This window comes from Delphinus delphis, chromosome 11 (genome assembly GCF_949987515.2).
Source record: "Delphinus delphis chromosome 11, mDelDel1.2, whole genome shotgun sequence".
Classification (NCBI taxonomy): domain Eukaryota; kingdom Metazoa; phylum Chordata; class Mammalia; order Artiodactyla; family Delphinidae; genus Delphinus; species Delphinus delphis.
Window position 1 is genome coordinate 17,092,852 of NC_082693.1, and position 24,670 is coordinate 17,117,521.

At 37.4% G+C, this 24,670-nt stretch overlaps 1 protein-coding gene and 1 long non-coding RNA gene across 9 annotated transcripts in view; one reads left to right on the forward strand and one right to left on the reverse strand.

Annotated features, from left to right (window-relative positions):
- Positions 1-24,670, reverse strand: part of LOC132433534 (uncharacterized) — a 134,214-nt gene that overhangs the window by 59,410 nt on the left and 50,134 nt on the right. The window contains exon 2 of the long non-coding RNA XR_009521160.1: positions 9,553-9,629. This is a non-coding gene — a long non-coding RNA (uncharacterized lncRNA). The remainder of the gene's footprint in view (positions 1-9,552; positions 9,630-24,670) is intronic.
- The window catches only part of SLCO1C1 (solute carrier organic anion transporter family member 1C1), a 59,623-nt gene that overhangs the window by 1,609 nt on the left and 33,344 nt on the right, over positions 1-24,670 (forward strand). For 5 of the 8 annotated variants that reach the window (XM_069541183.1, XM_060024391.1, XM_060024394.1 and 2 more), the window contains exons 2-4: positions 8,608-8,761; positions 9,876-10,017; positions 21,348-21,480. In XM_069541183.1, the coding sequence (XP_069397284.1) occupies positions 8,633-8,761; positions 9,876-10,017; positions 21,348-21,480 (404 nt within the window). In that variant the 5' untranslated portion in view covers positions 8,608-8,632. Of the gene's footprint in view, positions 1-4,702; positions 4,987-8,607; positions 8,762-9,875; positions 10,018-21,010; positions 21,084-21,347; positions 21,481-24,670 lie in introns of those variants that run through there. The other 3 variants (XM_060024393.1, XM_060024397.1, XM_060024398.1) reach the window with 3 other exon arrangements.

The window sequence follows — 24,670 nt, forward strand, 5'->3', positions numbered from 1 at the left end:
CACTTCTGGATTTGAGTTAGAGTGATTTTTGTGACAATACCTGTAAATATAAGAAGACGTTGTGTTTTGATGTCCCAAGTTTTTAATATTATTTTCAACATTTATTTCCCTCTTTAGCATTAGCATCCTAGATATGACCCTTTGAATTTTTTAAGATATTTTTAGTATAACTGATAGTGTATTTTATTTTTAAAATAGTGTTGCATTTATTAAAGAACAATCATCAATATACATATATTTTTATTTTCTTTTTCAATTCAGAGAGGGTCCTTAAGGAACTCCAAGTTATCTTAATCCACTCTTCCTACTGCAGTCAAAGAGAGACTTTTTTTAAACAAAACCTATTTATTTTATTTAATTTTTAAAAACATCTTTATTGGAGTATAATTGCTTTACAATGGTGTGTTAGTTCTGCTGTATAACAAAGTGAATCAGCTTTGTTTTATATATATATATAAAATATATATATATATAAATATATCCCCTCCCTCTTGCGTCTCCTCCCACCCTCCCTATCCCACCCCTCTAGGTGGTCACAAAGCACCGAGCTGATCTCCCTGTGCTATGTGGCTGCTTCCCACTAGCTATCTATTTTACAGTTGGTAGTGTATATTATGGCCATGCCACTCTCTCACTTCATGCTAGCTTACCCATCCCCCTCCCCCTGTCCTCAAGTCCATTCTCTACATCTCCGAATTTGTTCCTGTCCTGCCCCTAGGTTCTTCAGAACCATTTCTTTCCCCTTAGATTCTGTATATATGTGTTAACATACGGTATTTGTTTTTCTCTTTCTGACTTACTTCACTCTGTATGACAGTCTCCAGGTCCATCCACCTTGCTACAAATAACTCAATTTCGTTTCTTTTTATGGCTGAGTAATATTCCATTGTATATATGTGCCACATCTTCTTTATCCATTCATCTGATGATGGACACTTAGGTTGTTTCCATCTCTGGGCTATTGTAAATAGAGCTGCAATGAACATTTTGGTACGTGACTCTTTTTGAATTATGGTTTTCTCAGGGTATATGCCCAGTAGTGGGATTGCTGGGCCATATGGTAGTTCTATTTTTAGTCTTTTAAGGAACCTCCATACCATTCTCCATAGTGGCTGTATCAATTTACATTCCCACCAACAGTGCAAGAGGGTTCCCTTTTCTCCACACCCTCTCCAACATTTATGGTTTGTAGATTTTTTGATGATGGCCATTCTGACTGGAGTGAGGTGATACCTCATTGTAGTTTTGTTTGCATTTATCTAATGATTAGGGATGTTGAGCATCCTTTCATGTGTTTGTTGGCAATCTGTATATATTCTTTGGAGAAATGTCTATTTAGGTCTTCTACCCAGTTTTGGATTGGGTTTTTTGTTTTTTTGATATTGAGCTGCATGAGCTGCTTGTATATTTTGGAGATTAATTCTTTGTCAGTTGCTTCATTTGCAAATATTTTCTCCCATTCTGAGGGTTGTCTTTTCATCTTGTTTATGGTTTCCTTTGCTGTGCAGAAGCTTTTAAGTTTCATTAGGTCCCATTTGCTTATTTTTGCTTTTATTTCCATTTCTCTAGGAGGTGGGTCAAAAAGGATCTTGCTGTGATTTATGTGATACAGTGTCCTGCCTATGTTTTCCTCTAAGAGTTTTATACTGTCTGGCCTTACATTTAAGCGTTTAATCCATTTTGAGTTTTAGTGTATAGTGTTAGGGAGTGTTGTAATTTCATTCTTTTACATGTAGCTGTCCAGTTTTCATAGCACCACTTATTGAAGAGGCTGTCTTTTCTCCACTGTATGTTCTTGCCTCCTTTATCAAAGATAAGGTGACCATATGTGCATGGGTTTATCTAGGTGCTTTCTAACCTGTTCCATTGATCTATATTTCTGTTTCTGTGCCAGTACCATACTGTCTTGATTACTGTAACTTTGTAGTATAGTCTGAAGTTAGGGAGTCTGATTCCTCCAGCTCCGTTTTTCGTTCTCAAGGTTGCTTTGGCTATTCGGGGTCTTTTGTGTTTCCATACAAATTGTGAAATCTTTTGTTCTAGTTCTGTGAAAAATGCCATTGGTAGTTTGATAGGGATTGCATTGAAACTGCAGATTGCTTTGGGTAGTATAGTCATTTTCACAATGTTGATTCTTCCAATCCAAGAACATGGTATATCTCTCCATCTGTTTGTATCATCTTTAATTTCTTTCATCAGTGTCTTATAATTTTCTGCATACAGGTCTTCTGTCTCCCTAGGTAGGTTTATTCCTAGGTATTTTATTCTTTTTGTTGCAATGATAAATGGGAGTGTTTCCTTAATTTCTCTTTCAGATTGTTCATCATTAGTATACAGGAATGCAAGAGATTTCCATGTATTAATTTTGTATCCTGCTACTTTACCAAATTCATTGATTAGTCCTAGTAGTTTTCTGGTACCATCTTTAGGATTCTCTATGTATAGTATCATGCCATCTGCAAACAGTGACAGCTTTACTTCTTCTTTTCCAATTTGGACTCCTTTTATTTCTTTTTATTCTTTGATTGCTGTGGCTAAAACTTCCAAAACTATGTTGAATAATAGTGGTGAGAGTGAGCAACCTTGCCTTATTCCTGAACTTAGTGGAAAAGGTTTCAGTTTTTCACCATTGAGAATGATGTTGGCTGTGGGTTTGTCATATATGGCCTTTATTATGTTGAGGTAAGTTCCCTCTATGCCTATTTTCTGGAGGGTTTTTATCATAAATGGATGTTGAATTTTGTCAAAAGCTTTTTCTGCATCTATTGAGATTATCATATGGTTTTTACCCTTCAGTTTGTTAATATGGTGTATCACATTGATTGATTTGCATATATTGAAGAGTCCTTGCATTCTTGGGATAAACCTCACTTGATCATGGTGTATGATCCTTTTAATGTGCTGTTGGATTCTGTTTGCTAGTATTTTGTTGAAAATTTTTGCATCTATGTTCATCAGTGATATTGGCCTGTAGTTTTCTTTCTTTGGGACATCTTTGTCTGGTTTTGGTATCAGGGTGATGGTGGCCTCGTAGAATGAGTTTGGGAGTGTTCCTCTCTCTGCTATATTTTGGAAGAGTGTGAGAAGGCTGAGACTGTCCTCAATTCTTTTCATTCTTTTTCCTTTATTCTCTTCTGCAGTAGTTATTTCCACTATTTTATCTTCCAGGTCACTTACCTGTTCTTCTGCCTCAGTTATTCTGCTATTGATTCCTTCTAGAGAAGTTTTAATTTCATTTATTATGTTGTTCATCATTGTTTGCTCTTTAGTTCTTCTAGGTCCTTGTTAAATGTTTCTTGTATTTTCTCCATTCTATTTCCAAGATTTTGGATATCTTTACTATCATTACTCTGAATTCTTTTTCAGGTAGACTGCCTATTTCCTCTTCATTTGTTTGGTCTGGTGGGTTTTTACCTTGCTCCTTCATCTGCTGTGTGTTTTTCTGTCTTCTCATTTTGCTTAACTTACTGTGTTTGGGGTCTCCTTTTTGCAGGCTGCAGGTTCGTAGTTCCCGTTGTTTTTGGTGTCTGTCCCCAGTGGCTAAAGTTGGTTCAGTGGGTTGTGTAGGCCTCCTGGTGGAGGGGACTAGTGCCTGTGTTCTGGTGTATGAGGCTGGATCTTGTCTTTCTGGCGGGCAGGACCATGTCCAGTGGTGTGTTTTGGGGTGTCTGTGAACTTATTATGATTTTAGGCAGCCTCTCTGCTAATGGGTGGGGTTGTGTTCCTGTCTTGCTAGTTTTTGGCATGGGGTGTCCAGCACTGGAGCTTGCTGGTTGCTGAGTGGAGCTGGGTCTTAGCGTTGAGACAGAGATCTCTAGGAGAGCTCTTGCTGATTGATATTACATGGGGCCGGGAGGTATCTGTTGGACCAATGTCCTGAACTCGGCTCTCCCACCTCAGAGGCTCAGGCCGGACACCTGGCCAGAGCACCAAGACCCTGTCAGCCACACAGCTCAGAAGAAAAGGGAGAAAAAAGAAAAAGAAAGAAGAAAAATAAATAAAATATATAAAGTTATTAAAATAAAAAAGTAAAAAAGTAATTAAAAAGAAAGAGGAAGAGAGCAACCAAATCAACAAACAAATCTACCAATGATAATAAGTTCTAAATACTAAACTAAGATAAACATAAAACCAGAAACAAATTAGATGCAGAAAGCAAACCCCAAGTCTACAGGTGCTCCTAAAGTCCATCACCTCAATTTTGGGATGATTTTTTGTCTATGCAGTTATTCTAGAGATGCAGGGTACATCAAGTCGATTGTGGAGATTTAATCTGCTGCTCCTGAGGCTGCTGGGAGAGATTTCCCTTTCTCTTCTTTGTTCGCACAGCTCCTGGGGTTCAGCTTTGGATTTGGCCCTGCCTCTGCATGTAAGTTGCCTGAGGGCATCTGTTCTCCACTCAGACAGGACGGGGTTAAAGGAGCAGCTGCTTAGGGGACTCTGGCTCACTCAGGCTGGGGTGGGGGGAGAGGGGGAAAGGGGTACTGAATGCAGGGCGAGTCTGCGGCGGCAGAGGCCAGCGTGACGTTGCAACAGCATAAGATGCACCATGTGTTCTCCCGGGAAAGTTGTACCAGGATCACAGGACCCTGGCAGTGGCGGGCTGCACAGGCTCCCGGGAGGGGAGGTGTGGATAGTGACCTGTGCACGCACACAGGCTTCTTGGTGGCCGCAGCAGCAGCTTTAGCATTTTATGCCCATGTCTGGTGTCCACGCTGATAGCCATGGCTTGCGCCCGTCTCTGGAGCTCGTTTAGGCAGTGCTCTGAATCCCCTCTCCTTGTGCACCCTGAAACAATGGTCTTTAGCCTCTTAGGCAGTTCTAGACTTTTTCCAGGACTCCCTCCTGGCTAGCTGTGGTGCACTAGCCCCCTTCAGGCTGTGTTCACTCAGCCAACCCCAGTCCTCTCCCTGGGATCTGACATCCGAAGCCCGAGCCTCAGCTTCCAGCTCCCATGGCGGGTGAACAGACAAGCCTCTCGGGCTGGTGAGTGCTGGTCGGCATTGATCCTCTGTGCGTGAATCTCTCTGCCTTGTCCTCTGCAACCGTGGCTGCGCTCTCCTCTGTGGCTCCGAAGGTTCCTCCCCCCCACCCTCCCTGCCACCCCCTGTCTCCACCAGTGAAGGGGCTTCCTAGTGTGTGGAACCTTTTCCTCCTTCACAGCTCCCTCCCAGACGTGCATGTCCTATCTCTATTCTTTTGTCTCTGTTTTTTCTCTTTCCTTTTGCCCTAACCAGGTACATGGGGAGTTTCTTGCCTTTGGGAAGTCTGAGGTCTTCTGCCAGCATTCAGTAGGTGTTCTGTAGGAGTTGTTCCACGTGTAGATGTACTTTTGATGTATTTGTGGGGAGGAAGGTGATCTCCATGTCTCCTCTGCCATCTTGAAGGTCCACCCCCCCGACAGTGTATTTTATTATTAAACAATTTATTTGCTTTTTCTGGTCACTGGGTTTAATATTATGACTGAACAGAAATAATATATCTGAATTCCTAAAACAGTAGGCCAGTTTGTATTACATAGTTTAATTTGTGGAAGAGAATTACGTTTTACACTGTAAATTTGATGTTATTTTGTATTTTAAAAATCTTTCTGGTATGTATTTCTTGCTTCTTGATATTTCTATATCTTTTATATTTAAAATATTTTTTCGTATAAGAATTGTACATTCATTATAGAAAAATTAGAAAATATGGGTACACAAAACATTTTTAAAAAATCGTCTGCAGTGTCACCAGCCAGAAATAATGTGTTAACCTATTCTTTATAAACTTTCTGAAGCTTTGCTTCTATGTATACATACCTGTGAATGTATGTGTGTTTCTATTATAAAATAGAGTGTTATGTATATTGCTTTGAAGTCTTGTATTTTTAAAATCAACTCTGTAATAAAAATATTTCTATATGACTATATTTACTTCTTTACACTAATTTCTAATGGTTTCAAAGATTTCACTGTGTGAGTATACCATAATTTGTTGGACATTTGGGTCATTTTGTTGCTTTGATTTTTTTTTTTTAATAAGCAATGTGTCTCTCCAGGATTTTAATTAAAGGTACTCAGTATTTTTGCAGTAAAGAGACCTATTTAATCCATTGCTTCCCAAATACCCTTTCACTGTTCTGGCAAAATATTTTTCTGAAAACTAGTTTTAGTGATTCAGTGGATATAGGAAGTTGGCTGTTGGTATGAATATCCATGTACTGAATTTCTTAGATTTTTTTTTTTTGAGTCATGAATGGCTGTTGACTTTTATCACCTGATGTATTGCATCTACTGAAATTTTATTATTTTGAATTTCTTCTAGCTTTATTGAAATGTGATTGACAATAAAAATTATATATATTTAAGGTATACAATGTGATGTTTTGATATAGATATGTAACATCTTGAATTTTATTTGAATTTATTTATTTTATTTATTTATTTGTGGCTGCATTTGGTCCTCACTGCTCTGCACTGGCTCTCTCCATTTGCAGCGAGTGGGGGCCACTCCTTGCTGCGGTGCACAGGTCTCTCACCACAGTGGCCTCTCCTGTTGCAGAGCACGGGCTCCAGAGCGTGGGCTCGGCAGCTGTGGCACATGGGCCCAGCCGCTCCGTGGCACATGGGATCCTCCCAGACCAGGGCCTGAACCCACGTCCCCTGCACTGGCAGGTGGATTCCCAATCACTGCACCACCAGGGAAGCCCCAACAGTTTGAATTTTTAATGCGACGATTTAGGTGAACAAACTTCCTAATATTAATCAATTGTTACATTTTTTAAAAATCTTAATTATGGAATTTTAATTAATTTGTATTTGCTAGTATTTTATTTAGGATTTTAGCATCTCTAGGTTGGCTCTGCAGTTTTCCTTTTTGTGTTGCCTTAATGAGATTTTGCTATCAAGATAATTCTGGCTTGGTCCGATGAATGGAGACTATTAGCATCTGTTTCCATTATCTGCTATTTTTCCTTGAAGAGTATTCCTTGATAAAGCACTCCAGTTACATCATCTATCCTTACTATTTTTATTTAGGGAATAGGTTTAGAGTATTTTTGTTAATGTCTTCCTTAGATATGTTTCTCTCCTGGTTTGTATCAATACAGGTAATTTATATTTGCTAGAAAGTTATCCATTTTTTCAAGACTTTATAGTTATTTCTCTATATTTTGCCTAATTTTTATTTTGTATTCTCCTAAACATCTGTGTTTAGATCTCACTAACATTGTATTCCTGTATCTTTGCCTTTTGCTCTTGTTTAGGATTCTCTGCTCTTTGTTTAGCTTTTTGGCTTTAAAATTTTTTGTTTTCCTCACTTTCCTTTGTCCATTTTTAAAAAGTAAATTTATGCATGTTTATGAAATTGAATAATCTAAAAGTCTAATAACAAGTTTAAAAACAAAACAGGTCCTTGCCCTACCCTTCTCAACCCATTTCTCACTCCCTCCACTTTTAAATCTTTTAGGTCTTTCTTCTGATATTTAGCTCCATATTTCAAAATAAATTGTGTATACTGCTATTTCTTGATTTTTCAGTTTGAGACATTATCTATAAATTCAAACTACCAAAGATGAGGTTGGGTAAACACAGAACATGCATTATATAAAGTCAAGATAATAGACACACAGATAGAATAACTCTAAACTACCACAGTACGTTAAGTTTTACCCTGATGTTATTTTTTCAGTTAATGTGATGAGAATACAGAAGATCTCTATTAATGTACAAATGCATCATCTGGTAAACATTAGGGTGATCCAGAAGTTATTTTATTTTTAAATCCCTTCACTTAGATTACTTTATCAGGCAGGCACTGAGCTATATGGAATCCTAAAGAAGTGGGTGCATAGGATATGTAAATATTGATATGAACAAAAAGAAAATAGGTTCAGATTATGTGAACCTGTCCAGGGCTTGGTAAGGACAAAGGAGGGTGGGAAATTAGACATAGGAAGGAAGGCATCTTTCTTACTTTAAGGCAGGCCAAAGACTACTTTTGACTGAATGAAATCTAAGCCTGAGGCATAAATCATGCTGCTTCCCTATTTGTCAAGCTAAAATGATACACAGACTGGTCCTCTTTTTTTGCCTTATTTTAAGCCTTACTTTGGATGCTACAAATGTATAAGAATCACAGTGTGATATAGGCATCTACCAGGGGCATCAATCTTTTCTGTTTATTCTGCTAAGATAATAGATTTAAAGGCTTTAAAGACTCAATTCTAATGAATCAATATTCAAATGGCTGAATTCCTCTTCTTCCTTTCCTGCTTGCTTCTAGTTTAAGCTGGCAAGACCACAAAGTTAGCAAAATTCTTCCTCGTTATTTATTCCAAAGGCAACATTTAAATTTATTCTTTGCTATAATGAGGCTTAAACTGGAGGGATTGAGAAAGAATGCTGGCTACAGAGTCCCAAGAGCAGGATTGCTTAATCAGATATCCTGGTCGATTTTAATTGAAAAACTTTGCCAACTTACTGTGGTAAAATGAGGGAACTTCACATCAAGTTATGTCTACAGAATTGTGATCTATTGTGAAATAAAAACATTATCTAATCAACTGCATGGGTTTGAATTAATTTTTTTTTTTTTTTTTTTTACTTTAAAAATCAACTTTGACAGATCAGAGTCAAGGAATGTTTTCATAATGGACACTTCATCCAAAGAAAATATCCAGTTATTCAGCAAAAATTCAATGCAACCTGTTGGGAGGCCTTCCTTTAAAACAGAATATCCCTCCTCAGAGGAGAAACAACCCTGCTGTGGTGAACTAAAGGTAACAAACAATTAAATGATAAACAACCATAAGTGGTTAACTAAAGAGATAAGAGAATTTGGTGAAGTCCATGCTCTCAGTTCTTGATCCAGTTATTTTCTACACACTATAGCTAGAGGTGAGAAATTTTTTCCGCTTTAAAAAGTGACCTTAGATGCAATTTATGAAAACCACACTTTGCTGGGCAGTGAAAGCAATCTTTGCCTGACTATGTAGGTTAAATTACTAAATATTACTTTCCTGGCTCACTTGAATGCCCCTCCGAAACAGAAAGGAGAGAGGTAATGATATTCATTAAATATCTACCATGTACCAGATGTTATGCTATGCACAGTTGTAACATTTAATCTATGAAACATCCATATTATTCCCATTCTATAAATGAAAAATTTGACTTTCCTGGCCACAGAGTAAGGGACAGGGTTCCCTTTTAAATGGTGCTCAACGTGACTCCAAGTTCCTATACTTTCCTTGCATCAAATATTCACTCAACAAATACATACTTTTTTTTTCATATAATCTGCCTTATGGATACTCCATCACAGACCCAGGTCTAGCAAAACACACAAGCCAGATATCAAAAAGAATATATTTTTTTCATTGAATAAGAATTTGAGTATGAATTTAACTTGAATATGAACTTAAACACAAAGAATAGTAGTTCTACTTTTTCAGTCTGTTACGTTCCCTGCTAGAACATTAACCATTGCTGTGAAATACACAATAATGAGTATTAGATCTGTGATAAGATGTTGAGTATTTGGTTGATGGTTTTTGTTTTATTTTCTTACCTTTCAATGGCTCCTTCCTCTCTCTGCTTCCCCATGCAATGAATCTTCTTTTCAAAGCCAAGACATCTTTGAATGCCCTTTGGGGGAGAGGAGGAGAAAGGGTGGAATTCAACATACATTATGAATGGAAGTCTATTTGAATTTTTAGAACTCTACATGAGCTTGAGGTGGGAAGAAGCCTATTACTTTGCTTGAATGAAATCTTCAGTGGTAACAGGCTTGTTACCTGGTTTGTGGTTTGTGTTTCTGTCTCTCTGTTTAGTAAATTTCCAGTCATATGTCAGGCTGGAGTTAGACTAAGTGTGACCTGTCATATTTTTCAGGTGTTCTTGGGTGCCCTGTCTTTTGTTTACTTTGCCAAAGCACTGGCAGAAGGCTACCTGAAGAGCACCATCACTCAGATAGAGAGGAGGTTTGATATCCCTTCTTCACTGGTGGGAGTTATTGATGGTAGTTTTGAAATTGGTAGGTATTGCAGATGCCTGACTTTACTATTTTTTTTTTTTTTTTTTTTGCGGTACACGGGCCTCTCACTGTTGTGGCCTCTCCCGCTGCGGAGCACAGGCTTCGGACGCGCAGGCCCAGCGGCCATGGCTCACGGGCCCAGCCGCTCCGCGGCATGTGGGATCTTCCCGGACCGGGGCACGAACCTGTGTCTCCTGCATCGGCAGGCGGACTCTCAACCACTGCGCCACCAGGGAGGCCCTGACTTTACTTTTAAGTACAAGGTTTCTAGGCACGACTAAATGACATCCTCACTGCATTCTGCTGTCTGCTAATATCAGACTCTATCTGTAAAATCTTATTTGGACAGAGTGTGCCATGGCCTTGTGCTACAGTATAGGCAATTTGTTCTCTCCGAGCAAACAGCAATTAACTTCCTGCCCCAGGTGTTCACTATTATATGACTCACACAAGTTTTCAAGCAGAGTGAGACTTCTCTAGGAGAGAGAGTGAGATGCAGCTGGTATTTTGAGTTAAAAGTATGCAGGAAATGTCCTTACAAAAGAGTTTTATATCCTGGAAGCCCTGTGATTCAAACTTTTCTAGAGCTTCAAAGAAGCTCTAGAAAAATATCTTGTAATGATTTAAGAAGAAGTTAAACTATAAAAGGGGTATTTCTGTCCAGTGGCCTAGAAAGAGGATAAAGGGATTCTATTAACAAGAACACGACAGCAAAACAGGCAATAAAAATTCTACTCTCCGGGTTCTTTGGTTATAGCCATTGACTGTACACTTTGAACTTGAAAAGACCAAGTGATTTTAGTCAGTTTTGGAAGTACTTTAAAGAGTGTAATCCCACTTAGCTTCCTGAGTTGATAAACTAAGGGGCTCTGATTCCTTCTTGAAGTAAACAAAATTAATAGTCTCTGTGGTCCTTCCTGCTTGTTGAGACTCAAATATATGCTATAGTAAAATCTCTAATGGCTCCAGGTTCAGCTTCACTTAAACCTTCAGAAGAGCGAAGGAATATATTTCAACTCTTCAACAATTACTATTCTAGTTCTGTTGGGCTGCACCCGCAGGCCAGCAAGCCCTGTGCTTGTCCAGCTTCAAGACCGAAGAAAGAGCCCAGAGTTAGCGACAGAAACATCAGTGGTTTAACGGATAGGGGGAACTTACACGTCTGAAGCAAGGTCCTGGAGCAACAAGCCACCGTGTGCGGCTGACTGCAGGCAGGACATGGCGGCAGTCTTCTCTCCCAGGGAGGAGAGGGAGATTACCAGTTATAGGGGGAATTGACTTCAGGTTGGCTCATTGGTTACCCAGGGAAACCAGTAGGTGGCACGCCCCCTCACTGCCGCTTTGACAAGCTATCCTAGTGGAGGTGTTCTGATCTAAAATTAGAACAGTCACTAGCTGAAGGGGCAAATATACAGGAAGGTTGGTAGTGTGAGTAGCGTGTAGATGAAGCAGGCACTGGTTGAGCAGGGAATGTACATAGAGCAAAAGAGGAGCCATCTTGGGTGGCCTGATCATACACGTTCATACTGTATATATCAGTTCTTACCCTAAATATCAGAGAAAGAATTAAAAGAGTGAATAGGTAACCTTTTACCTTCAGGCTTTTACTTCCCAAATCCATCTTTCATCACTCTACCAGAAAAAGATTTCTTGGTTCAGTGCTAGTCAAACATTAACGTTCACGCAAATGCCTGGACAATTGTGTTAAAATGCATAGACTGATTCTGTAAGAAGGGAAGTAAGATCCTGCATATCTAACAAGCTCCAATATGATGTTGATGCTATTCATCAATGGGCTGCACTTTGTGTAACAAGTTTCTAAAACACCTGATCATATGACTACCTTGTGTAAGCTAATTGGAGACGCCTGGAGAGTTGATTTATTCCTTGATGACTGCCCTGCCTACAACCCTAAATGGAATGAAAGTCCATGGAGAGTCAAGGTAAGGGTAACACTGCATCAGGAGAAGAAACAAGTATGAAGAGGAAGCTGAGTGCAGATCAAAAGAATAAATCAGACTTACAGAAAGAAGAAGAAATGAGCAGACAGAAAATTACATATGAAGTGATTCATTGATTATTGCTCACTCTAGATTATAGTATAAAAACATTTTGTAGCTGAAGAGACTTGGGAAGAATCTGGTCCAAATTTTTCTTAGATTCCCAGACCCCAATGCAAAACTTGAGAGGGTCTATATTTAATAGAGAGTACTAATGTTGCACAGGAAGTAAAAAAAGGGCCCTGAGTCTAAATTCATATTAATTCTTCCAGACCATTCTAAGGATAGAAATTGTTTATTGGATTAGATGCAATAAAAGTCCTCTGACTTCCATTGCAAAACTTTATCCCAAATATCACAGGTTTGCTCTAGTTATTTGCAATCCCTAGTTTTCCAGAAAAGTGGGTTTCCTGACCATAATTTTAATTTACTCCTTTTGCCTCTCTTCATATTCCTCCTTCCAGAGCTCTGGACCCATTCCCACCCTCTGTCTCTAGCTTTAAATTCTTCTATTTTTTGCAGAACAATTTCATTTATCCTTTGACATCAATTGGCATTATCATCTAACATCTGCCTACTGGATACTCAATTTCTTCCCAAGTAAAGTATTTTCTTGTAACAAGGACTCTTTCTCCAAAAATGACAGAGAGTTTCCAAGAAAATAAAATGTTTTCTTATCAAGACCTACTAATATTTGCAGATATTAATTCTTTGTTTCAAATATTTTTCCATGTATTTTCTTCTAAATATTTAAAACTTTTGCCTTTTACATTTTAGTATTTAGTCAACTTGACATAGATGTTTTTAGATACACTTTTTTTTTTATAAATTTATTTATTTTTGCTGTGTTGGGTCTTCGTTTCTGTGTGAGGGCTATCTCTAGTTGCGGCAAGCGGGGGCCACTCTTCATCGCGGTGCGCGGGCCTCTCACTATCGCGGCCTCTCCTATTGCCGAGCACAGGCTCCAGATGCGCAGGCTCAGTAGTTGTGGTTCACGGGCCTAGCCGCTCCGCGGCACGTGGGATCCTCCCAGACCAGGGCTCGAACCCGTGTCCCCTGCATTGGCAGGCAGATTCTCAACCACTGTGCCACCAGGGAAGCCCAATACACTTTGTTTTTTAAGGCAGTTTGGGGTTCACAGCAAAAGTGAGCAGAACGTACAAAGATTTCCCATAAACCCCGTCCCCGCACATGCACGGCCTCCCCCATTATGAACATCCCTCACCACAGTGGTACATTCATTACAGTTGATGACCTACAGTGATACCTCATTATCATCCACAGTCCAGAGTTGACGTTAAGGCTCACTCTTGGTGTTGTATACTCTGTGGGACTGAACAAATGTATAATGACATGTATCCACTATTATAGTATCATACAGAGCACTCTTAATGCCCTAAAAATCCTCTGTGCTCTGCCTATTTATCCATCCCTACCCCCTACCCCTTGGTAACCACTGATCTTTTTACTGTCTCCATAGTTTTGCCTGTTTCAGAATGTTATACAGTTGGAATCATACAGTATGTAGCCTTTTCAGATTGGCTTCTTTCACATGGCAATAAGCATTTAAGGTTCTTCCATGTCTTTTCATGACTGGATAACTCATTTCTTTTTAGCACTGAATAATAATCTATTTCTGAATGGACCTTAGTTTATTTATCTATTCATCTAGTGAACTTCTTGATTGCTTCCAAGTTTGGGCAATTATAAAGAAAGCTACTGTAAACATCTGTGTGTGCAGATTTTTGTGGGGACATAAATTTTCAACTCTTTTGGGTAAATACAAAGGAGCATAGTTGCTGGGTCTTATGGGAAGAATATGTTTAGTTTTGCAAGATACCACCAAATTGTCTTCCAAAGTGGCTGTACCATTTGGAATGAGAGTTCAACAATAAATGAGAGTTCTTGTTGCTCCACACCCTCAGCAGCATTTAATGTTTTGGATTTTGGCCATTCTAATAGATATGTAGTGGTGTTTCATGGTTTCTTAATTTGCAGTTTCCTGATGACATACGATGCTGAACATCTTTTTGTGTGTTTATTTGCCATCTGTGTACCTTCTTTGGTGATTTGTCCATCGAGGTATTTGGTCCATGTTTTAAACAGGTTGTTTGTATTCTTATTGTTGGGTTTTAAGAGTTCTTTGTGTATTTTGGATAACAGTCCTTTATCTGATATGGCTTTTGCAAATATTTTCTCTTGGTATGTGGTTTGTCTTTTAAGTCTCTTAACATCATCTTTCATAGAGCAGAAATTTTTAATTTTAATAAAGTCCAGCTTATCAATTTTTTCTTTCATGGATTAGGCTTTTGGTGTTGCATCTAAAAAGTCATCACCAAACCCACAGTCTTCTAGGTTTTCTCTTATGTTATCTTCTAGAAGTTTTATAGTTTTGCATTTTACATTTAGGTCTGTGATCCATTTTGAGTTTATTTTTGTGAAGACTGTAAAGTCTGTGTCTAGATTCAGTTTTGTTGTGTTTTTTTGCATGTGGATGTCAAGTTCTTCCAGCACCATTTATTGAAAAGACTACCTTTGCTCTATTGTATTGCCTTTATTCCTTTCTCAAAGACCAGTTAACTGTATTTATGTAGTCTGTTTCTGGGCTATCTGTTCTGTTCATGTATCTATTTATCTATTCTTCCACCAGTGTCACACTGTCTTGATTACTGTGGCTTTAGAGTATGTCTTGAAATTGGGTAGTGTAAGTCTTCCAACTCTTGTTTTTCTGCAATATCTTGTTGGCTATTCTGGGTATTTTATTTGTCCATAAAAACTTTAGAATCAGTTTGTCACTATCCACAAATAACTTGCTGTGATTTTGATTAAGATTGCATTGAATGCATAGATCAAGTAGGAAAGAAATGACATCTTGACAATACTGAGTCTTCCTATCCATGAACATAAGATATCTCTCCATTTATTGAGTTATTTGATTTCTTTAGTCAGAGTTTTATAGTTCTCTTCATATAGATCTTGTACATATTTTGTTAAATTTATACTTATTTCATTTTAGGGGGTGCTAATGTAAATGGTATCATGTTTTTAAATTCCTGCTTTTCACTGCTGACATATAGGAAAGTGACTGACTTCTGTGTATTAACCCTGTATCTTGCAACCCTGCTATAATCATGTATTAGTTACAGGAGTTCTTTTGTTAATTCTCTCAGATTTTCTACAAAAATGGTCATGTCTTATGGGAACAAAGCTAGTTTTATTTCTTCCTTCCCAATCTGTATACCTTTATTTCCTTTTCTTGTCCAGTTGCATTAAGTAGGACTCCCCGTACAATATTGAAAAGCAATGGTGAGAGGAGATAGCCTTGCCTTGTGCCTGATCTTAGTGGAAAAGCTTTGAATTTCTTACCATTAAGTATGATATTAGCTGTAGTTTTTGGTAGTTTTTTTTTTTTTTAATCAAGTTGAGGACATTCCTCTCTCTTCCAAGTTTATGGAGTTTTTTTTTCTTTTTTTTTAATCATGATTGGTTGTAGAGTTTTGTCAAATGCTTTTTCTGCATATATTGATATGATCATGTGATTTTTCTTCTTTAGCCTGTTGATATGATGGATTACATTAATTGATTTTCTAATGGTGAACCAGCCCTGCAAACCTGGGATAAATCCCGCTTGGTCTTAATGTACAATTATTTCTCCATATTGTTGGATTTGATTTGCTAATATGTTGTTGAGGATTTTTGCACATATGTTCAGGAGATATATTAGTTTGTTGTTTTCTTTTCTTGTAATGCTTTTTCTGGTTTTTGTATTAGGGTAATGTTGCACTTGTAGAATTAGGAACTGTTCCCTCTCTATCTTCTGAAAGAGATTGTAGAGAATTAGTATAATTTCTTCATTAACTGTTTGGAAAATTCACCAGTGAATCTACTTGGACCTGGTACTTTCTGTTATAGAAGGATATTAATTATTGGTTCAATTTCTTTAATAGATATAGGTATATTCAGATTAACTGTATCTCCCTATGTGAGTGTTGGCAGATTGTGTCTTTCAATTTGAATTCCTCCCTCCCATCCTTTGTATCACTGCTATTATTCATTTTATTTCACTTATACATAAGCAAACATGCATACATAAGAATACATCATTGAACACATTTTTGATACTATTATTTTGAACAAACTGTTATCTGCTAGATCAATTAAGAATAAGAAAAATAAGTTTTAAATTTACCATCACTTATTTCTTCTCTGATGCTCATCCTTTCTTTATGTAGATCTGAGTTTCTGAGTTTTATTATTATTTTTTTTCTCTGAAGAGCTTCTTTTAACATTTCATGAAAGGCAGGTCTACTGGAAACACATTTCCTCAATATTTGTCTGAGAAAGTATTTCTTCTTTGCTTTTGAAGGATAACTTCAGAGGGTACAGAACTTTAGGTTGGTGGGGGTTTTTTCTCTCAACGCTTCAAAAATTTTTTCTACACTCTTTTCTTGTTTGCATGGTTTCTGAAGAGAAATAAGATGTAATTCTTAGTTTCCTCCTCTATACGTAAGGTGAGTTTTCTTTTTTTATAAATTATCTCTTATATTTGATTTTCTGTAGTTTGAAAATTATATGTCTAGTTTAGATTTTTTGGCATTTATCCTGCTCATTGTTCTCTTAGCTTCCTGGATCTGTGGTTTGGTGTGTGATATTAATTTGGTAGAAATTCTCAATCGTCATTATTTTAAATATTTCTTCTATTCCTTTGACTCTTGCTTCTCTTTCTGGAATTCCCATTACCTGTACGTTATGCCTCTTATAGTTCCATGTCCTTGGATATTCTGTTCTGGTTTTTTTTTTTCCAGTCTCTTTTTCTCTTTGCTTTTAAGTTTTGGTGTTTTCTATTGATATATCCTCAAGCTCAGAGATTCTTTCTTCAACTGTGTCCAGTCTACCAACAAGCCTATCAAAGGCATTCTTTATTTCTCTTCCCGTGTTATTGTTCTCTAGCATTTTTTTTTGATCTTTCTCAGATTTTCCATCTCTCTGATTTACATTGCCCATTTGTTCTTGCATGCTCTTTAGTTTTTCCCTTAGACCTCTTGACATCTTAATCATAGTTGTCTTAAATTTCTAATCAGACAACTCCAAAATCTCTGCCATGTCTGGTTCTGATTCTTGCTGTCTCTTCAAAAAGGTTTTCTTTTTACTTTCAGTATGTCTTATAATTTTTTCCTTCATAGCCAGAAATGATGTACTGGGTAAAAGGAACTGCTATAAATAGGCCTTTAGTAATATGATGGTATTGTGTGAGGGAGAGAAAGTATTCTATAGTCCTATGGGTCTCAGGCTCTTAGTGAGCCTATGCCTCTGGACTGTGAACTTTAGATGTGCTTCTCAGTCCCCCTATCCCTCATTGATGGGACAGGATAGCTAGAACAGCTGAAGTTGGGTATTTCCCTTCCCCCAGGTCAGTTGGGCTCTGATAATGCCCCAGCAGGTTAGACTCTGGTTACTAGTTTCCCCTAAAAGCAGACTTTCTTAAGAAAAACAGAGTGCTCTGGTGTATTTCAAAATGGTTTCCTTTCCCCTCCCCATGCTGCAAGCACAAAAGTTTTATTCTCCAATATTCACTGTGAGAACCTAATTGAGCTCCTGAAGTAAAACTCACAAAAGAGTGTGTGCCCTCAGTCACTGGGTCCCTCTGGAGTTTTTCTCTCTCAGAATTGCTGATGCTGAGCCTCCTGTCAGTTATAGTTCAGGTTTTTCTTACCATAACACTTGTTCCCAAGGAGATTTATTGTTGTGGATTTCTGTTCCAGCTGGCCACAATTCTCTGCATTTGCCTATTGGTCTCTCCAATTTTGGGGACAGCAGTTTGCCCTATGACCCCATCTTTCTGACAGATCTAAGAAGAGTTGTTGATTTTTCAACTTTTTACTTGGTGTTAGGATAAAGTGCATACTTCTAGCTTCTTACATGCTGGACCAGAAAGGCATATCCTTAAAATACAATTTTTTTTAATACAAAGTCAGGTAGCAATCTCTTTATATTATTATAACGAATTGTCCAATCAGCACTAGTTCAATATATACTTAACCCAGTTATTTGCAATACCCTCTTTATCATATATTAACTTATCACTTAGGTGTAAATCTTTCCATAAGTCCATAAGTTGATCCCTGACTCAATACAAGACTGTCTTCTTGATTAATAGTTTTATAATTAGCTCTGTTACTAGGTAGGAAAATTTCCAACTTTTCCATCAAATTTTTTCTTGGCTCTACTTGGAATAGTTTCCTGAAACATCCAATTTTGGTTTGACTGAAATTGCATAGAATTTATATATCAAATCAGATAACTGAAATTTTATGTTATGAGTCTTTCCATCCAAGAACATGGTATATATCTCAATTTAGTTATTCTTTTATATAGCTTTCAGTATTATATTTATAATCTATAAATATACTACTTATATTTTGTTAGATTTATTCCTACATATTTAAAGTTTTTGTTGCTATTGTGAAAAGAATTTTTGTTACATTTCTTATTTAGTAATTCCTGGAATACTGGAAGAGTATTAATATCTAATGTTATACAGCAGTCTTGCTGAATTTATGTTAATTTTAATTGATTGTCTACAGATGCTGTAGAGTTTCCTGAACAATCATATTGTCTGAAACAGAAGACAACTGTATATCATCCTTTCCAATTATTAGATTTATTATTTCTTGTTCTTGCCTTATTGCATTGGGCTCAGTACTATGTCCAATAGAAGTAGTGACAGTGGGCATCCTTCTCTTGTATCTTAACTTAATGAAAATACTTTAAAAATTTCACCATTAAACAATATCTGTGCTGTGCAGTTTTCTTTTGTTGTTTTTTTTGTTTGTTTGTTTTGTTTTTTTGCGGTACGTGGGCCTCTCACTGCTGTGGCCTCTCCCGTTACGGACGGAGCACAGGCTCTGGACGCGCAGGCTCAGCGGCCATGGCTCACGGGCCCAGCCGCTCCGCGGCATGTGGGATCTTCCTGGACCGGGGCACGAACCCGCGTCCCCTGCATCGGCAGGCGGACTCTCAACCACTGCGCCACCAGGGAAGCCCTGCTGTGCAGTTTTGATAGATACAGTTTAAAAGTTAATTTGCTCAGATTTTTTTCTTATTATAAATGGTTAATTATATTAAATGTTTTACATCTCTCAAGATAACCATGGAATTTTTCCTCTTCCATTATTTAATATAGAGCTTTAATTAATAGATTTGTTTCTTATTTGGTGGTACCCTTGCACTCCTAGAATAAACTGCATTTGGTCTCTTCTTTCATTGTGCTTGTCTAGTTTGAATTGCAAGGGTATATTGGTCTTATAGCAGGAGTTGGGTAGCCTTCTTTTCTGTTATCTGAAGTACTGTGTGTGGGTGTGGGGAGAGAAAGAGAGAGAAAAAGAGTAAGAGAGAAAGAGAGAAAATCTAGTACTTGAAAATTTGATAAAATGTATTTGTAAACCTCTCTGGACCTGTTGTCTTTTTCAGAAGTTAGTGATAGTAGATGTGAAAGAATATTGATATCCAACTTGATTTTTTAAAGATTATACATCACTATTTATTTCCTCCTAAGTGTATCTTCTGAGAACTCAGAAAAGATACTAAATAAAGGAAGCAAAAACTTCTACAGACATCACAGAAGCTCAAATGGTATTATGTAGTGTTTGGCACACCCACTAATGTAACACAGAAACAACCTGTAAACATGAGTCCTTTACTGTGACATGTTGGTGGTATGGGAGTTGGGGAGGGAGATACTGGTGGTGGTGGTGGGGACACATTACCTATAAACTGAAAGTCAACTTTCACTTCAGTTTGGTTTATTTACTGTGACACATTAGCAAAACTATAAACATAATTATCAATATGGTACAAAATTTCTTCTACTAAGTACTTAAATGTCAAATGAGAAATTTCATACTCAAGTTTTTTTGATATGCAAATTCAAAAGAGCTTAATTCTTCCTGGAGCCATAAAGCCTGGAGCCACTGTAGCCTAGAGCAAGCTTTTTTCACTATTGCTATTGCCCTCAAGGTTACAAAAATTGCTGCTCTTTTTGCACTTGACTAAAGCTGGCAATGTGAATAAACAGTAGTACATTAGATGATTGCTTACAGATGTAAGGAAACTACTCTTTCTGGAAAATTGAAAACATCGAGAACGTCAAAGCAAGGCCACCCAACAGCCATCACAATCAATTGCTGGAGAATTGCTAAGTTTTACTTTATCTAACACCACAGTCCTTAAAAACTAAATATTCCAAATGCAAATAGCTAAAACTTTAAAGCTCCTTGAAATCTAAGACCCTAAGCAATGTTTATCAAAGCATGTTCCAGGAACCATCTCTGTCAACACATTTGAACTAGTATTAAAAATGCAGATTTCTTGGCCTGCATCCCTCTCCCCAATCCATGAAATCAGAAACTGTTGAGAGCTGTCAAGATTCTGCATTTTTAATGTTTCCATTTCCCCCACCACTCCTTTCCAGTAATTTTTGTGCACAGCAAGGCATTAGAAAATCTTCCTTAAAGGATGTTTAATCAGTTAACACCATCATCAACTAAAAGTAATTTATCACATCCTTCACTAGAGATATTTTAGAAAGGCTTAAGTCCCACCTTCAAAAAAATGTATTCTTTATTTTTTTAAAAAAGAGATGGGTATAATTTATGGAGACTTTCTATTTTATAAAATTTGTATTACGAGCATACATTGAGTTTATATAATTGATGTATTTCTGAAGTTATGTGGAGTAATTTTTATTTGTATTTTGAATCTTATATTTTTATAAAAATTATATAAATATGCATTTCATAATTTGATTTCATTTAAAGTGAGGTACAGTTGTGTTTGTTTTTTCTTTCGGAAATATCAGCTAAAGCAATACTATATGATGTATGTTTCAAGAGCGAATGGGAAACCAATAGAAGTTTTAATAGAAAATGTGAACAAATGAAGAGTAATACAGTTTACTTCAAAATCACCAAGGAAAATTTAAGAGAACAACTAAAGGAAGTCTTCTACAATTTGATTTACTGATAAAACACTTTAAATGGACACATAATTAAGGTGGATGAAAACAAGGTAGAAGGGTTGTTTATAAAAATATCAATATTTTGATAAAAGGATGAGATGATTGAAATAATGAGTCTGAAGATAGTTCCAGTCATCTCAGATTAAAGGAAAGAAAGACAAATAATGGGGAAGATGGTGGGAGATGGTTTAGTCAAAACAAAACATTGCCAAACCTGCTATAGACATTCATTCATTTAGTTATAGTCATTTAGTTATGCTGATGACTTTTTCTAAGTTGTCTAACTTATGAACATTTTATTCTTTTCCCCAAAGGAAATCTCTTAGTTATAACATTTGTTAGCTACTTTGGAGCCAAACTTCACAGGCCAAAAATAATTGGAGCAGGGTGCCTAATCATGGGCGTTGGAACATTGCTCATTGCAATGCCTCATTTCTTCATGGAGCAGTAAGTCTAAAGCAAACATCTTTTTCTTGCCTTAACAAACAACTGCATGATGATTACAATTAATTATTTAAATTTAAGAAAATAACTCCTGTATTAAACCATGATAATTTATATCTTATTTTTATTACATCCACTTTGGGCAAAATTTCAAAAGGCTAACAATTTCACTTATGATTTAATAATCTGTAAAAAATTTTTTTCAATATACTACTATGTATTTATGTCAACAAAATTTAAAGGGAAAATTTCACTATTATGCCTTCTTTCAAATGCTTTAACTTAGATGTGGAGGCAAAATATATAAGTAAAGAGAAAGTAATAAATTATGTGGTAAATGTCAAATGAGTGTCAAAGGGGTAATAAATGAATGCTACAGACAGTATGCTGGATCATGGTACAACTGACTGGCAGATCATTGACTTAGGGATACATGACCAACTGAAATAACTATACGATGTTCAAATATTATCTCATAGAACTTTCTCAGTGGAAGTGGGGGTGCTTGTATTCTTTAACCCTGAAGTTTACTGTTGATACTTTTGTTAGTTCTTGCATACAACTTTAGTATTTCCAAAGATTTTGTCGTATCATTTCACCTTTACAACAACCTGTGAGGCAGGAGAGCATATTTTATCTTTTTTAAATTTTAGAGCTAAGGACCATGACCTAGAGAGTCTGGTGACCTTCTCGGGGTTAGGTGTCTTCTAATTATAGAACTGGATTCTTAAAACCAGCATTAGGACTTCTTCACACATATATATGTTGCTTCTCCTCTGTGGTCGCCCATTGTCTACTGAGCCAAGTGACTACCAAGAGGTTTTAAAGCAAGAGAATGTTTTAGGAAATTATATATCAAGTAATTCTTTGATGACTGTCCACTCTAGACCATCATACCATGACATTTGAGATCTGGAGAGACTTAGAAATGATCTGGTCCAAACGTTTTCTTGGATTCCCAGGTCACTTATATAATTTGATTTTGACTTCTGTGTCCAATCTGTAAAGATCACAGAATCCTCTGTGTGGGATCTTTCCTACCTATTTGGGTGGTTTCTCTGGCCAGTTTGTCTTTACATGAAGAGGGATGTGTGGCTTCAAGACTTCTGCCTACTCTTTGGACACCTATCTGGCCTCCTTTCCACAGGGCAGAAGTTTCCTTAGATCACTGAGGTTATGCAAAGGTGTTATATGTGGCCAGTGGGTAAGGAGGAGACAAAGGAGAAGGCTGAGGAAAAGGGTCTCCAATCCACCTAACTCCTGACTGATCCATAGCTGTGTTATCTGTTCTAGTCATTGAACTTCCATGCAACAGTTCGCTCAGAGTGGGGGAAAAGAGTTCCACTACTAAAAATATTAAAATTTCAAAGTAGGTTCAGAGGCTAGATAAATCCTTGACCCTTGACCTAACTCATTCTGCAGTGCATCAGTAGCTCTTCTACATGAATTTGGGCATGTCATCTAACCTTCCTAGGCCTCAGTTTATAATACCTTAAAATAGGTATTACAGGTATTAAAAATAATACTTAGCTTGTAATGTTGTTGCAAATATTAAATGGAATGACACAGGTAAAATGCTTACCAAGTTTCCTGACATAACTAGGAGTTGTGTCATTCTTGTTGTGTGTTGTTTTCAACCCTCCTCAGATAATTAAGCCAGCTGGTTTCAACCAGAGATAGCAATGAGTTGTCTCAAAGGTGCTGCATTGAGATTAATAATAGTGTTACTTCAAGTTGATGACAAATATAACGTACTAATAAAGAAAACCAGAAGGAGAAGTATAGCTAAGAGAAGCCAGACAGGCTAGTGCTGACAAAGGGTGCCAAACAAACGCAGATTCTTATCAACCACCTTTTATATGTTGAAAGATATATTTGTTCATTTATTATTTAGTGTCTGCCATTTGTCTGGCACTGCGCCAGGTAATGGGGAAAAAAACAAAATGAAATAAAACAAAAAAAAAAACCCATATACAGTTCTTTCCTTCATGAAGTTTGCTGTCTACTGAGGATTACTACAATAACTTCTTTCCAACCTTTCACAGCATTAGTCACTAACTGGGTACTTGTCCAACATGTAATTTTTGTTCTGTCAATGAGGAGTGTACTCTGTCTGCCTAGCAGACATACCCTCAATGTGCAACTAAACATAATATTAATTATAGATATCAATTATTGAGGGACTACCCCCAACAGACTGTGTTCAGCCTTATGTGTGTTAGTTCATCTAACTCATGAATTTTTTTTAACATCTTTATTGGAGTATAATTGCTTTACAATGGTGTGTTAGTTTCTGCTTTATAACAAAGTGAATCAGTTATACATATGTCCCCATATCTCTTCCCTCTTGCATCTCCCTCTCTCCCACCCTCCCTATACCACCCCTCTAGGTGGTCACAAAGCACCGAGCTGATCTCCCTGTGCTACGTGGCTGCTTCCCACTAGCTATCTATTTTACGCACCTAACTCATGAATTTAATAAATATGTATTGATCATTTTTCTAGGTAACGGGGATAGAATAGTGACAAAAATCTCTGCTCTCATGGATCTTACTAGGAAGAGATAGATAATAAATAAACAGACAAATAATGAGATATGCCAGAAATGTTAAGTGCTACAGAGAAAGATAACCCAGGGAGACACATAAGAGTGCAGAGCGTTGCAGTTTAAAGTACAGTTTTCAGGGGACGGCTCACTGAGATGGTGACCTTTGTGAAGGGCTGAAAGAGATGAGGAGACAGCCATACAGACATCTGGGGAAGAAGATTCCAGGCTAGATGAACAGTGAATGGGACATTCCTGCAGGAGGAGGGAGTCAGGCATGTGGTCTACTGCAGGGATGAGCAAGGGGACAGTGTGAGGGGGTACAGAGGAGACGTCAAGGTTGTATCTCAAACTCTGATGGACACTGGAATCACCGGAGGCTCTTGGTAAAATGTAGATTCTGATTCAGTAGCTCTGGGGTTGTACAAATTAGCATGTACAAATCTCAGTCTGTTGCTCAGATATAAAAGAAATATATTTTTCCCCCAAACTCAACTTGATTTCTGTGTTCAGCCCCTTTTCATCAGAATGGCAAAAACGTAATCTCAGTCAATTTGTCCCTAACCTCTATCCATGTTCCCAGGGGTTGCTTACATTGCAGGGAGCTTTACATTATAGTAAAGGAGAAGATTGTGGGAGGGGAGGTCT